Source organism: Anser anser (assembly GCF_964211835.1).
Source record: "Anser anser genome assembly, chromosome: 1".
NCBI classification, from domain to species: Eukaryota; Metazoa; Chordata; class Aves; order Anseriformes; family Anatidae; genus Anser; species Anser anser.
Window position 1 is genome coordinate 133,149,392 of NC_139720.1, and position 16,079 is coordinate 133,165,470.

Genomic DNA, 16,079 nt, shown 5'->3' on the forward strand with positions numbered 1-16,079 from the left:
TTTAAAATTTGTCTCCGTGGCTAGAAAACATCCCCAAAGCTTTTACAGTCTCCCTCACCTAAACCTTAGAAAAATATCTGAGGAGATGAGGCATGTTGAATTCTGCTAAAAGCTTAATAAGAAAAATCCCTCCAAGCATGTTCATAATTGCAATATGCGTCTTGCAACACAAGCTTTTCTTCCCAAACATAACAAATGCATACAAGCATAAAAGCATTAAGCACTTTCACTGTGTTTGTCCATGCCAGATTTAATGCCTATACCACACCAGCCATTTTCACTGCTTGTCTTTTACAAAAAGTGGCTCTTTTGCCTTGTTTTAGGCTCAGTACGTATACTCACCTACCTTAAACACCCACTTAAACAAATCAATGAATTGACAGGGACAGAAAAAGAAAAAAAGAAAAAAAAAAGAGGGTCCTGTTCAAAGCCTCTGTTTTTCAAAAACGTTTTTCCTTCCTACTGTATATTTTTAAGATACTACCTCTTAAGTCAAGTCACTGTATAAGAGTCCTTTTATCTTGGCTTAACGCCAGATATACCAAGGTCCCTACCGATGTACCAATTTAGCGTATTCCTAGAAAAAAAAAACAGTTAATTTTGAACCATCAACATTCCAGGCATTTTGCCCATTCCCATCCTTGCATAACAAGCACCGAGGAGCTTGCATTCCACACTCGAGTAGGTGGTATCAAATGACTGGTTTCCTAGGTAGGCAGCCCGAGTTGCTGTTTATTTCAGGATTTAAAAATTTCTGATGGAAATTAATGTAACAGCTCCTGTTAAGCAGAGAAGCAGGAGGGCACAGATGAGATGACAAAGGTTTAACCTGCTGATCTTAAGTAAGCATTGATGTGAAATGGCCAACTTGCCCTGAAATGGCAATACTGAAATAGCTAGAACGATGCATAGTCTGTGATAACGCAAACATAGCATGAGGGTGGAAAACAGGGCAACCAATAATTTACCACACAACACCCTAACTACACCATGGGGTGGGAGAAGCACACATTTCCAGAACTTAGAGCATATCTGAGTCATTATACTTCTACATAGACTACTCTAGACAATACAGAGCAACACTTTTGTCATTGGAAATAACTGAGATAAACTAAATGATTTTGTTAGCGTCTTGAACCTCTTTTTCCAGACTATCTGAACCCTGCACAAATGAAACTATACTGCTGAGCTCAAGAAAATTTCATTTTAGAAGATTTTATTTATTAAAATATAGCGTGAGAAGCGACCTTCAAGTAAAAATCACTTTTTGCAAGGCGAAACCACCTCATCTGTAGGCATTACATTTAAGACGATGCTTAGACTATTATTCAGATTATTAGCAAGGCAGGTGTCCTGGAGAGAGAAACACTCCAAAAGAATATCAGAGTCCTAATTCATACCCATAAAAGGGACGAACTAAGGGTACCGTACCACCTGGTATTTCGTAACCTACAAGTGTCGGTCTTCCTAGCGTAAACAAGTTCTCTGAACTTTGCTTGAATTTTCAAAGCCGAAAAAGAACAAGAACAACAAAAAAACCAACACTACTCTATATTAGTTGCCTAGAATTCTGGGTGACGTATCAGACAACTCTACAGCTGAAGCCTTTGTTACCCGTGGAATAGGAACATTGAAAATAAACAAAAACAAAACCCAGTTATGTTTTGGAGGAGAACGGTGGCTAAGATTGCACAAATACACAACCGTAAATCAGCCCAGCTTAGTCTTTCGCTTACACAGAGCTAGGTCCTGGAACACCAGGAGGTTTAAAGTCAGATCCTAAGCCAGTTCTCTGCCACTTCAGCTAACAGGCAATTTCTACCACATGCAACACCATGAGAAGGTGGTTTCGGGACTGAAGACACACAAAGGGTGTAAGAACTGGGTAATTTCTGGTATTTACAGGCCCTCAAGAGAGTGGATTATAACTTGTACTCAAAGAGGGGAAGGCTAGCGAAAGAGGAAGAAAGAAATGGAAAGAACAAGAAGCTACGGAACTCAGCCAAAAGCTCACAAAATTTCTCCACTGTGTCTACTTTGGCTGTTCCTGCAAGTATGTGCCACTGTGGCTTTGGCGGACAACACGAGTACACTCTGTAGAATATCCAGTCTTTCTGGCAGCCCGCTTCAATAACAAGGAGGTCTTAAATTGGCTTAAGACACTCATGAAACCTTTTGGAGTCCACTGGCATTTTGCAGATAAAATTAGGTATTCACCTTTCATGCAAAGCCTGTTAAAACCAATGGAGGAGAGGAATTAGAATTTCCTCAATTCGCAAGTCAATTGGTATAATGAAAACTTTAAAGATATAAAGGGAGCAGAGCCATGCTCTTGAACTAACCCAAAGAGAAAGACAGCTTTCTGTTTAAAAATTGACAATGGGAGATTTGGGATTAGCTGACGTGCCTGAGCCAGATATTTATGGGATATCAAAGAAATTACTTCATCCCTAAATCCAATTTTCAGATTAGTGTAGCAGAATAAAGCACACAAATCCACTGAATTTCACCAGAAATTAGGCAATTAGATTTTGAAACTTGCCTTCGCAAGGTGAATTATAACAGGAAAATACTTGACTCTTTTGTTGTATCCAAACTGGAATGCTGTTATCAAAATCCAACCAATGTGTGTTTTATCAATACAAACACAAACTGCAATGCCACATTTCATGTGCTAGTGCTTTTAAAGGCACAGCTGAAAACTAATTTTGGTAATTAGACAGCAAGTTTGCAGCAAAACGCCTATTCAGTAACTATACTGAAAGAAAGCAACATTCTGAAAGGTAATGTGGAAATACAAAGTTTGGCTGAACAGGAGGCTTTTTCAAGTCTCTGTATGTTTTAAATGACTGAATTGGAAAATAGTAACTTTAAATTCAAAATTATGGTGGGTGTAAAGAAATTTCTTCTTTTGCACCCAAATTAGATAAACGGATGGAAGATGCTTGGATGTTTTAGTTCATTCAAGTCAGTTGTCACCAGACTGGATTAAAAAAAAAACAAAGTAAAAATCACAGTCAATACTGGCATTTGTTATTGGAGGGATCATTCTTCATCTATTGAGTAGTTCACTTTCCAAGGCATGAGGCACTGCAGCGACAGTTCGCAATCATTTGCCAATATACTTCACACAGTCATTACACTGAAGTCTACAACTTAGAGTTATCAAAGAAAAACAATTTTCTTTTGATTTCTTTTTCTATGAAACGGTCTATTCAGAAAAGCGCTCGAGGGGGGACACTTTCCAGTGTGCAAATGCTTTTCATGAAAGGTAGTCTCACTGAAATAGCAACTGAAACTAAAAACGGTATTTATCCAGGCAGCTCGGGGCTGTCTGTTCAAAAAGACCATCCTCCCTCCCGCCTGCTTCTCTGGAGGGTCACACTGACAGATTTGAGAGAAAAAAATACACGGAAATAAGGTAAAGTTTATTTAAAAATAACGGGGAGGGGTAAAGAGAATAGTAAAGAGCAAGAGCTTCTCTGTTCAGCATGACTGGTGAGTTAAAAAGTAGAGTTTACATGAGACTTCCCAGAGACTGGATCAGACCCAGGATAAAGGACGACTTGCCCAGCATTTTGAAGATGTTGGAACCCACAGCTCACAACATCTGAAGATACTCATGGGACAAATTAAATTGCAAATTATCCGACTTCCTTCCAGTGGGAAACTGAAGGGGGAAAAAAAGCTCTGTGAATGTCTTAATTTATGCAAAGACCAAACCACTCAATACTGTTAGAGAGATTTTTGAAAGAGGAAGAAAAAAAATCAGATTATCTTTCACAAGGGATGAAAGATATTTGGGGAGTATAAGCCAACTTTTCCACTATCACTCGGCTCATCTCCCGAATTTCTCAAAATGGGTCATTCAGAAGTCCCAACACTGTACTTTCTCACTACAATACCATACAACGTACTTTTAAATAATAATAAAAAAGTTTTCTTGTCCCTTTATGGCAGCTATTCTGCTGGTATCTAAAGCTGTATTATCTTTTACGACAAAAATACAACCCACCACCCTTGAGTTGGTGGATTTTTTTCTCCCCTTGATTTCCTTTAAGGGAAGAGAGATACTTCTTTCCTTTAGTATCCTTTACAAGTCTTCCCTTAAAACTTGGGAATAAGGCAATTTGCTTGTTGTATTTATTTGCTATATGTTTCTACTCTGTTTGACAAGCAAATAGTCATAATATACTGCTTTACAGTTGTGATATAGTGTAGCATTTTAATTTTCTACTTCGTAGATTTTAATCCATGGCAGCACATTCCGTCACCCACACTGTGCAGTAACAGTAGATATTTCACCAGCCAAGGCAGAACGAGCACAAAGATATTTAGTAGAGACAAAAGCCCTACAGAAATGCCAGCAAGCTAAGGGGAAGGAATGCATGATAAATGAAGAATGCAACCACAGAGATAACTGGTAGGGGCAATGAGCTTTGTGCAGTTCCACTCAAAAGCTGAAAGCTGATTACTTCCGTACAACATACTGGGCAAAATAAGGCTACTATTTTAAAGGAACTAACATGCTTTTGCTAAATAACAGACCATTGTTGGAGCTGCTATCCCAGGACAGCAAAACTACCCTTACAGCAATTACTGTTCTCTATTTGGAAGGTTAGTTACCCAGATTTTCTACACTTAATTAACATCAAAACCCAGATCACTTCTGATGTTCAGAAATACCGCATTCCATGCGTAAACAAATATTCAGCATTTCCAGCTGAGAAGTGTTTCTGCTACTAAAAACAGACACAAAATCAAAACCAAAAAAAAATAACAGAACACATGCAAAAAACCCTCCACTTTATCTTTTCCCTGCACCAACACACAATAGTTTTGAAAAAGACATAGAAAATGTACGTCGGAAAATCTAATTATAAGTATTTAATATAATCTTTACAGCACCGATAGCTCTGCTAAACCAAACAGTATAAAATTAAATCCTATCCTTTTTCCTTCATCAACTGTCACGTACCCTAAATTATCACTCAACTACGAAGTACTAAGGGTTAACCTGTGACTAAACAGTATGCTGATGCCTTTTTATTTTGCCTTTTTTTGCCCCCAGTTATTTAACTTTTATTAGGTAACAGTCACTAGTATTATCCACAGGCAGCATTTTACAATACAGACTTTCATTCCAGTTACAAATGCTGAAGAAATTTAGCTGTGTATTTCTAACGTGCTTGCACCAATTTTTTTTTTCTAAGCCTGTATTGTGTCCAAATGTGGGCAAACTTTCCAAGAAATACAAAATGGCGAATTGCCTATAAAGCTTCCAATCCGTGCCAAGACATATGACAGCATTACGGTTTCCCTCAAAGAAAAAGTCATCATCATATGAAAAAACAGGCAAGAACACTGGATTTTATTTTTAACCCTTGTTCACAGAGATGTTGAAAACTGGAAAAAGCAGATAAAATTGAAAAGAAAAAAACTAACTTGAAAAAAATAAAAAAACAAGTTTTTCAAAGTCAACTGTAACAGGATCTTCTACATGCCAAACAATTTTAATCAGAAAAAGTTCTACCAACACAAATTAAAATAATTATAAATGGTAATTATAAAATTACTATGTTCAAGCTGTCAGCTATACCTAAACTACTGACCTGAATATATGGAAAATAATTTGAAAGCAGTGAGATTGAAGAAGGGCACACTGGACTACACTGGTAGGTAATAATTTTAAAATAATGCTCAATCAGAGCAGATTATTTTCAAAAATACATGAAAAAAACTGCAAGACTAACTTTACAGAAGAACTAAATAATTACAATAAGCAACTAGATTGAAGGACTTAATGAAGAATTAATCAACTTCAAGTTAATTTTAAAACATTTTTGTCATAGATATTTTTCAATCTCCAAATTTATTTTTATGTGCTCTTTTGTTCATCTTTATTTATCTCACAGGATTTTTTTCATTCTTTCTTTACACTTCAGCATATTGAACTTAGAACACAGGTATGCAAAGCTCTGAACATATTGACAGAGCCTGGCAGATAAAAACCCAGTGTAAATTTAAAGACTGTTTATATTGAAGTTTGACAAGAAGGGGAAAAAAAAGGACGTAAAACAGTTCAATTAAACTACTGCAATTTTGTGTTTATACAAGTGTAGTATAGGGCTGACGTTTAGTTTTTATCTGTGCAAACAAATATAATAAACTTATGATAAAGTCTCATGTTTACCTAAGCTTTTATTATCTCTGAAGTACTCAACAGTAAGCATATTAATCTTCCTAAAGACATTTCAGCTAGGAGGCTGGTTCCAGTTCTACTTTGAAAACTCTGACAAGAGTAAAAACATCAAATTTGTCTTTAGTTACCTTTTCTTGGCCTCTTCATATTGCCAGTTCAGTCTTACTTTGTCTACAAGCCTTGTTTTATCATCGAACCCAAACTGTTGCAGAGTTGAAGAGGAAGGATTGGGGAGGAAAGAGAGGGAGACATGAGATTTTTAAAACACTCTCAAAATAAAGGGATAAATTACTGTCCTACTGGCAACTAAAAATTGACAATGTTTTAAGTAATAGCAATCAATATTAATTTTATGTTTTTTAATATAAAACTGGTTTATTGTTAAAAACATGAAAGATAAATGAGCCCTTTCAATAAATTATGATACAGGAAATGACAGGTTAGCAAACAGTATCACTAAGCTTTTCAACTTTTCAGTCCTAAAATTTTATAAAGAGTATGCTTTAAGTGAAATATTTTATTACTTAACATAGCTACTTTATGGATAGTTTAATAAGAAATAATTCAGACTACAGTCCCTGTACTGTGACGTGTTACCCAACACTTAGATCGTTAGTGTGATTTAAACACTATTACAAAAACATTACCTGATCCTTGAATCAGTCAGTCGTAGAAAACGCATTTGTGTTACAACTCCTACTGTATACAGTCTAGTTTCTACAGCAACTTCTCTTCATCTTAGGGCATCAGTAGCTGCCCTCTCCAGAAGTCTGTGTACAGTCTAATAGTTAAAACCTGAGTCCCTACTTAACTGCTTTGCTGCACATCTAGATTTCCTGCTAGATATCTGCTGCTTTTCCTCTCTTTATCATCACACACGTAAAAATCCACCTCTTCTTTACTCACATTCCACTACTAATAATTCAGAAAAATAATTAACATCATTATGTAATTTTATTTGCCTTACAAAAAAACACCGTACCTGACAAACACAATTTTCAGACTACACTTGGCTCAACTTCAGTGATACTCTATGTGTATTGTGAAGGAAAATGCTGCTATTTTCCTTTAGGTAATTCATTTTGGAATTAATCACATCTACCACCAGTCTGAAAAATGACATGCCAAAGGCACCATCTACCTAGCACACTTAAAGCAAGCCTAGTATTAAATAAGTTTTTAGATGCTTTAAGGAGTAATTTCTTAAAAACACAGATTTCCTCTTGTGTAGAGGTTCTCTAGAGACATCCAACTTGGCAACAAGTCATCAGTAAAAGAAGATAATAGAACAAAAACAGGGTGATAAAAGCCTGTAATTAAAACAGTTGAATAAAAAATTCTAACTGAATGTGTAGTAACATCCAAACAATGGTACTACGAAACTACAAACAGGTTGTCTTCTTGCTCTGTTGTCAATCGCATCCACAGAAGCAAACGTTTTATTGCTTGAGAACAGCTAGGCTGCCATGGTGATAGGGCAGGCCAAAATTTTAGTATTTGGAATATACTTTTTCATTCACACAGAACTATTTCTGAAGACTGCTAATAAGATTCTCTCATATATCCTATATAAAGGCAATATATAGTCTCACATAATTCATGAGTACATATATAACACATATATAGAGATTATACAAATATATATATTATATATAAAGGAATACTAAGTGTGATCAAGTAGATCAGAATTTTTTAGTTTAAGAAAAATACGTCAGGGCTCAAACAAAAACTTCCCTTGTCTTGGAAAAACAAAAGAAACAGAGGCCAACCCTATGTCTGATACCTATGAACAATGACAATCGTAATAAAAACAAGATTAAAAAAAGAAGATAAATACCTCCATCTCTACTACCAGAAAACTAATACCTCACTCTATTGTGCAATCAAGTCTCTACTGCAACTTCAAGCTGGCTAAAGCATTTTCTTCCTTGCTGTGTCATTACAAATGTCGGTAAGGCCAAGAGCTAGTGACACGACCAGAAGGGGTCTGTGGTTGCCTCTGCGTGAGCTGTTACTCAGAGATGAGCCTGCAGTCACCAAAGAGCTCTGCCAGGCTGGCTGTGTTCAGGACTTGACTGTACCTGTCGCCAGCCTATGCCCTATCCCGATGCTCGAGCAGCAGAATGACACAGCCCACCATTCACCTGCTCTGAAAACGACAAGCAAATGCAAATCCTTCGCCACCAATATTTCCTTGGATTTTTTGTTCTGCCACGGCGAGCACGTCTTGGATTAAAGCAGGAAGTAACAAAGTATCACTACAGTACAAAAGCAGCTTATTTTCTAAAGCAAATGTCTCACGTAGGAATACATACCTCTCCAGTGATGTCAGTCTGAGAACAAGCATCGCAGTGTTGTTGAGGTAAACAGGAATCGCTGAGCGAACTAGAATTGTGCTGGAGATCCTGCAGGGAGTCTGTAATACAACAGCTATTCCTGAATCCATCGGTTAGCTTGGCCAGGCTCTACAAGAGAGGAGATGAAACAAACAAACAAACAAAAGTAACTGATTTTGATAATTCTTTTATTGATTGAAAAAGAAAAATAGGTAGATTGCCTAGAAAGAGCCATTTACAGGAACTAAAATTTATCATACTGTCCACTAATCTGAAGCACCTTTGCTTTGAAATAAACACCTGCTTTTAAAAGATACGCTTAGATCTTTTTTAAAAATCTGATGTTTACAATTTATTTTAGGTCTATGAAGGTTTTAACTTTTGCATGGCTTACAGTTCTTTGAATCTAGCAACTGTCAGCTTCCAGGTTCATTGATAGGAAAAACAAATGGGATTCACCTGCCCTTTTGCCATCTTCTGCCCAGGTTACATTCCTTAGCCACTACTGCCATCACATCCAACTTGATGAATACCTTGTATTGACTGTTTTTACGACAGCTGATTTCACCCCGGTGCTCCCTTACTCAAGGTTCACATAGTTAGAGATATTTTACACTTTGGGTTAAACAAGCGACATCTCTGAAATGTCTAGACAATGACACAAACTGTGAGGGTAAAGCAGAGATCTCAAACAGTCTTTAAGGCAAAAGGGTAATAAGACAATCACACAAAATAACAAGAGCTTGTTTGGCTGTCAGAGCTTTGTTGACAGGCTCTTAGAATTCCTTTAATAAAAAGATACACTTGCTAATGCCACTTATTTTCTGATTGTGCATTCTCTGTTTTTCAAAAGTTACTGATAATGTACTGTTAATGGCAAAACCACTATTCAGGCTGTCATTTATGACTAAGAACCTATACATTTTGCATCGAAAGAACAATAAAAAATGCATAAAAGTAAATCTATTCTGCCCCTCCCCCCACTATAGGGGAAGGAAACAAACAAATTATATTAAAAATTCCTCAAAATTTTGAAAAACTGTATCTGTTCATAGATGATAAAGCTGTCTGATTGTAAAAATGCCCAGGAAAAAAAATAATCAAATCTGCTTACTCCATTGTCCAAACTACAGAATCAGAGACTAAGCAGAGGCACCGCAATGCACCACACTGGCCCTCTGGAATCCCAGTCTCTCTGACAACTGATGATTTGCAACGAGCCCCAGTTATGGTGCATATCCAATTACCAGGATGGTTCTCAGTCTTCAAAGAGCAGTTTAAAAAGGATACCCTGGATAACACAGCAATGCTTCCTTTTCCTACAACAAATCCAACTGACAGAGTCAGGAAGATTAGCCTGTGTAACAGCAACTGGCTGCTGCTCACAGGAGCTGCAAGACCACCTTGAAGACAAAGGCATCTGATCTGGGAGCCCAGGAAGCATCCTTAGGAATTGCACCACGCCTGAAACCAGACAGCAAAAGCAGCTTTTTCTGGTGGCTTCCATTCCCCATTCATATTCCATCCCTTCGTTCTCTTTATATACCAGTCCCTCCCTCATGCCTGCCTCCACTAGAGAGGAAAAAGAGGGAAAATACCCATCCTGGTAGATGAAAGGAGGGGATGGGCTCCCTAGGCACAAGAGTGAGGGGACTACGCTCCTCCCTGATGATCCCTGAACTCACACGGTGCCTTCTTCCTGCTGGGGAACAACAAGGAGAGCAGCAGGTACGTGACACGCATCACGCAGCATGTATCACTCCTTCTTCAGTCTTGATCGACCAGTGCTACAGAGTCTGAGCAGGGCTGGGAGTTTGTGCTCAGCACTGGCTAGGACTGAGGGGAGTGCAGATACCAGACACGCTGGTGGTGGGACAAGGCTACAACTACTTGCCTCCAGAAGCTCAACTTGTCTTGGGCTCCCAAAAGAAGCCAATTCTTCTGCTACCTCCCAACTGAACTGTGCTACCTTAGCTTGAAGGACAAATAAAACAGTTTGTTCTCCATCCTGAGAAACCAAAATTCAGTTTCGAGCTTTGCTGCTGAGAAATCCCTAGCCAGTGTCCCTTTATCTCGGAAGACTTGCTGCAAGATGAACTGCTCTACAAAGCAGAAGGAAGAAAATCAGAGTGTCTGCCATTTTAAGACAAGTAAAAATTGGCGTCCCATCCAACGTTCCTCTTCAAAACCCACTGGCAATCCCCCATTCCTGGCAACCTCCTGCTGTATAACAGCATCAAGATGGATCCCTAACAGATTTATAAGATGGAAATAATCATTACAAATTGTAGCTACACAAACATCAAATGTCTAAGATATCCTTTTCCCAGTAAAGCAAAGCCAACCTCATGAACACTGGGGATTCAGAAAGCCTGAAGTTTCTCCCAAACAAACCATGTCCCCTCTGGCACCTTTGGCTAACTTGCATTATGTTACAGACATATTTATCATGTTACCAGCACCAAAGGTCCTGATTCCAGAACTTAAATCTAAGTTTTTGCCCACGTTTCAGCTACTTCATGCACTACCGCTGTGCTCCGATCCCCACTAGCCTCTCCCTAGCACGTAGTGAAAGACTGCCTGGATGCTGGCCAGGTTTCCTATCTGGGCATTTGCTGAACCCTGGATACTACTTAAAAATGAGGCAGGTGGCAATCACCCTAACTTACATCTAACCTACATGCACAGGTGACTGCTCTAGGGTAAGCATAGAAGTCCTTTGAGTCCTTCTAGGTGGAAGAGTGAAATCACACCCTCCAGCAATCATAACACAGAGAATTACAAACTGCATTAGCAGTCTTTTAGGATAGAAACAATTTACATCAACTGCTAGATCATCCCCAGCTATATGGGAGAACCTCTCTTTCATCCAGGGTTTAAGGATTGTTTATGGCAATCCTGGAGAAACTGCCAGACCAGCCTAGCATATGGATGTGGAGTTGCAGGCACACCGAAGCCTACCCAAAAAGAGAGAAATGGGCACTGTCATTTCATCATCCATCTCCTGCTACCTAATTTGGGAGCTCTCTGCCACAAAAGTTCAGTGCAGTTCCTATCTAAACTGTTTAGCCTATTTAAAATAATTTAAAAAAAAAAAAAAAAAAAAGCAAACTCCAAGGCTTCCAAGGAGAGAATATTTTTAAAGGATATGCACATGCTAGAACAGAAACTAAAGCACAAAGGGTATTGAGGAGAGGGACAAGATACACACACACATATTTGGGAACTTAAGCACGTACCTTGCTTACTCCATCTTATATAAAAAGTTTGTCTACTTTTTTGGAGCTGTGAGACTGCACATTTGACGTTATTTGTAACCACAACACCCAGTTTAAATCTGACCACCTTCTCCTTCCCCTGTCAGCCTTCTCTCCCACACAACTCAATCCAATTATCATATTTTTACGACAGCTACAATTTTCCAAGCACCTACACAAGACTGAGTCACTTCTGCTATGTTTAGTTCTGTTGCTTACGCTGGCCAGATTTAAATTAAGAAGTAGTATGAAATTTTCTATTTCCTTTCTCTGAAATAAATTCCCATCTGTTTACACAATACTTCCAAATCCTCTATAAACAGCTTTCAAAACAGAAAGTTTTCCATACGAAAGCTTGTCTTAACCAACAATAGCTTTTAAAGGTAGCACTTTTAAGGACAAATCAATTTAAATATCTATAGGGCAAAGAAAAGAACAAATTCTCAACTCATTACAAAGATATTTAAAACAGACTTTCACTTGTTTAACTAAGCTAAACAAATCCATAACAATTATCTTCAAATAATAACAAATAAAAAGGCAAAGCACCATGAAATTTGGTAACAACAAAACGTCAATGAAATAACATTTTTTTATTTTGTCAAGACTAAGAAAAAATATCAGGTAGAAAGCTGGGGATTTTAGGCAGAGCACAATAAGTTGGTAGACATAGACAACTTTGACAACTGTTGATCTTGTAGACTGACATTTGATGCCTTGTTACAATTGCAATAGAACATGCAGAACTGGTAGGCGTGTGTGAAAATTATTTTATAGACTCTCCTGGACTACTTGCCTATTACTGTCTGCTATCACAACAGACTGGCGTTTGCTGTGATAAAAAAAATGGTATCTCCTACACTACTAGTTCCTATATGTCACATAGGCTCACGAATAAAGATCACAACACTCTTCTTTTTTGGTTATGTCTTGTGTGACCTCTACATTTTGGTGTTGCCAGCATTGCCCAGTCTATGACGTTAAGCTTGATCCTACGACCTCCACCTCTTCCAATACTATATTTAAAGACACTGCAACAGCACTTAAAGTTCGTCTAAAAGCTATGATTTTCAAGGCATCTCAATGTTTACTGCTGGATATAGTGCCACTGAGGACTGAAAATCTATGGGGAAAAAGAAAAACACAACACTATTGGGAGAGCCAAAACAAGGCCAGTAGTTAAGTTGCTCCAGGATCTCACACAGAAGTCTTTAAATTACCAGTTAATTTCTTAAAATGTGCGTCACAGCATCCATGAAGAACTGCCTTTCTAATCATTTCTTGCTAGCTAGGCATGTGGAAGACTTGAGAATCACTTTAAAACCTGGCCAACACAAAATATTGAATATGTTCAAAGCTGCCAAGGCAGAAACTTAAGCGACTTAAGCGTTCTGTCTACTTGAACAAGGATTTGTGGTCCATCAGCTGACCTTTGGGTAATGCTTTGGAGACTGAATAATTGTATAACTATTGAAATTCATTATATGCAGATTACAAGCTACCTACAGAATTTAACAACAAAAAATTACCAGCAAAGCACTACTGCAGAGAAATATGAAAAGAAAAAAAACCAACACCTTGAATGGCAATAATAATTTAGTGCAGTCCCAAAGACTTAGGTAATGAAAATGTTGTATTTTTTCCATAAAGCAGTTTCAAGACTAGGTGAAGAGAATGGTTCTTGCCACCCTTCTGTATCCAGAGCATATTTCAACAAGTATACACCAATGTTCCAGCAGTAGCAAAGGATCATGGCTCTTAAGTCAAGCTCCTGTCACATACATAATGCAGACACAGCAGGTGAGAACTCAGAGCAGGATGCGGAATCCATTCAAAAGCTGGATCACTACCTGGGCATGCATCTCCCCTTAATCCTTATGCTTGGATTTTAAAAAATTATTTAGAGCTTGCAGGATGGTGTATGTATACATTATATTTGATCACATGCTTTGAGGATTTTGTGAGGACATTTGAAATTAATCTGTGTCTTGATGTCTTACTTGTAGCGATTGGGGCAAAAAAGGGAGAACTGCCAAACTGTAGTATAATAACACAGATCCAATTTTGTAAGATGCTTATAAAAGGAAAAACATGATAAAAAAGCTGATAAACATTTTAGCACATGAATTCTCAGTCTTCGTTCATTATGCAGAACACAAAGGGACATTAAACAAAATGAAAAAACAATACAGTTGAACATATTTTGTTTGATGGGCTTGTTTGTTTGTTTTTTTAAATGCAGGATAACTATTCCATAGGAGCGTTTGATATAGTTAGCAGCAATGGGAAGCTATATTAAATAAAAACATCAATCCAAATGTAAGGATAGTACTTTAAGACAAAAAATGTGAAATTGTCACATGAAGTCTCATGTGCACAGTATAGACAACGACTACTTCTTATGAAATGTCTGCTATAGGCAATTATCAAGCAGAAAAATCGGATTATCCCCCTCCCCCTTGCTTATTTAAACCTGGTAACCCCAATGCAATTGGAAACAAGAAAATGAAGAAAGGTTGTACATTTTAGCAGCTATTTGTTCAGTAGAATATCTATATATGTATTTACCTGCATAAGGTCCTGCCTCTCTTTTTCACCTGTGCATATAGCTTTCTTTATGGTTCGAAGCTCGCTCATTATAGCCTGTGCTTCATCCAGTCTATAATTTGTATGAGCACTTGACATCTTCCGATCAATCCTGTTGAAAAGATACAGACAGGTTCAGGAATTTTCACATAATTAGAGAGACCATAGATGTTTTAAGACTTGTTTATTCATGTACCCTTTGATTTCCAGGAATAAAATGACACTCTACAGGGAATCAGAACACCATGCTAGTTCAGCATCCAGTACATTCTAAAGGTAAAACAATGCAACTGTCTACTCCTGTTCTGCAGAACCAACAAATTCCCCATCTTTAATGTCCCCTACTAGAGTTTACTTACAAAAGCAACGCCTGTGGGTTACTTTATGCAACAAAAGTAAAATCAATCTAAAATTAACCTGTACAAGACATAACTTATAACCGATATAAGACATTAGCAGCCAAGCCATCACATTTCTGATGCGTCACTACACATTGCAACATCTCTTCCAGGACATTGTCTGACCTTGTTTTAGAAGTTTCTAATGAAGACATTCTGTTTGTTGGTTACCGTTTTTTGGTGGGATTTTTTTTGGTGTTTTTCAAAGAAATTTTAAATTCTGAAAACTGTATTGTAAATACTTTCCTGACATCACTTGCATCTTTGAGTATCTTTCCTAGACATCATCATTTTCCTGCGCTGGGGTACAGGAAGGTACACAGGGACCATCCCAGAAGATTTCAAATGCAATGTCAACTACCCATAGTTTTTCCTTCGGATTCCATAGAACACCAAAATGATACCACAAGTGCAAGTGCCTTCATAACTTAAACTATACAAAAATTTTGTTACTCTCCTCATTCAGTATGTTCTGACAGAGAAATAAAAATCACTAAAATTCTACTCACAGCCACTTGTTTTAAAATTAAAATATTAAAATTATAATAAAAAAAAAAAACAAAAGGCTCGAACGGAACTCCTGTGGTTTTATTGTGCAGCTTACAACTTTCAGGAGGAAGTGCAGATTGGGTTTCTACAGTTTGGGTTTGTTTGTTTTCTTCTGACAACTCCTGATTTTGTCAAAATGCAAAGTAAGTCTGAACCTCAGCTTTCCGCTTAAGCACAATTCTCCTCATGTTGCATACAAAAATATGTAAGCATTTATGATTTGTTCCAAAAACCAGAAAGAACTTAAAGTTTGGATTAAAGTTTTGTTTTATTTTGTTTTTCAGATGGTTACTTGATTCTTCACTCATTTCCAGTTAAAATCTTGAAAAGATTAGATAAAACAACCAATCCAATTCACTAAAAGTTTAATGAACATGATAATGTGGTTTTATCTGACGGTTAGATTAATTTTAAGAACATAGATTCCACCCAAATATTAGACCAGAAAATGCCTCCTACACAACCGTTCATTATACTGTTTGCCAGGTACAAGGTGGTATTACAGGAAAAGGAAATTATTTAATTTCAACCAGATTTTTGTCCAGTTAGCCACAAATTCATGTTCCTGGACGTCACTTTGGAGCCCAACTTATGAACTGGTATTTGTTTAAGTAAAGAATCAGAAAATATTCTACTGCCAGAAATATCTGAGCTTAACTCAGTATTGCTGTCAATCCAAACTGGCTTAAGTATCTTACAAAACTACTGCTTATTCATTGTCTGTTAGTTTTTAATTCCTTTCCTAAATCTC

At 37.4% G+C, this 16,079-nt stretch overlaps 1 protein-coding gene across 4 annotated transcripts in view; it reads right to left on the reverse strand.

Moving 5' to 3' along the window:
* WWC3 (WWC family member 3) overlaps positions 1 to 16,079 on the reverse strand; it is a 100,756-nt gene that overhangs the window by 31,980 nt on the left and 52,697 nt on the right. For all 4 annotated transcript variants that reach the window (XM_083846595.1, XM_083846594.1, XM_083846593.1 and 1 more), the window contains exons 6-8: positions 14,364 to 14,493; positions 8,518 to 8,667; positions 6,331 to 6,404 (exon numbers count right to left, since the gene is read on the reverse strand). In XM_083846595.1, the coding sequence (XP_083702721.1) occupies positions 6,331 to 6,404; positions 8,518 to 8,667; positions 14,364 to 14,493 (354 nt within the window). The remainder of the gene's footprint in view (positions 1 to 6,330; positions 6,405 to 8,517; positions 8,668 to 14,363; positions 14,494 to 16,079) is intronic.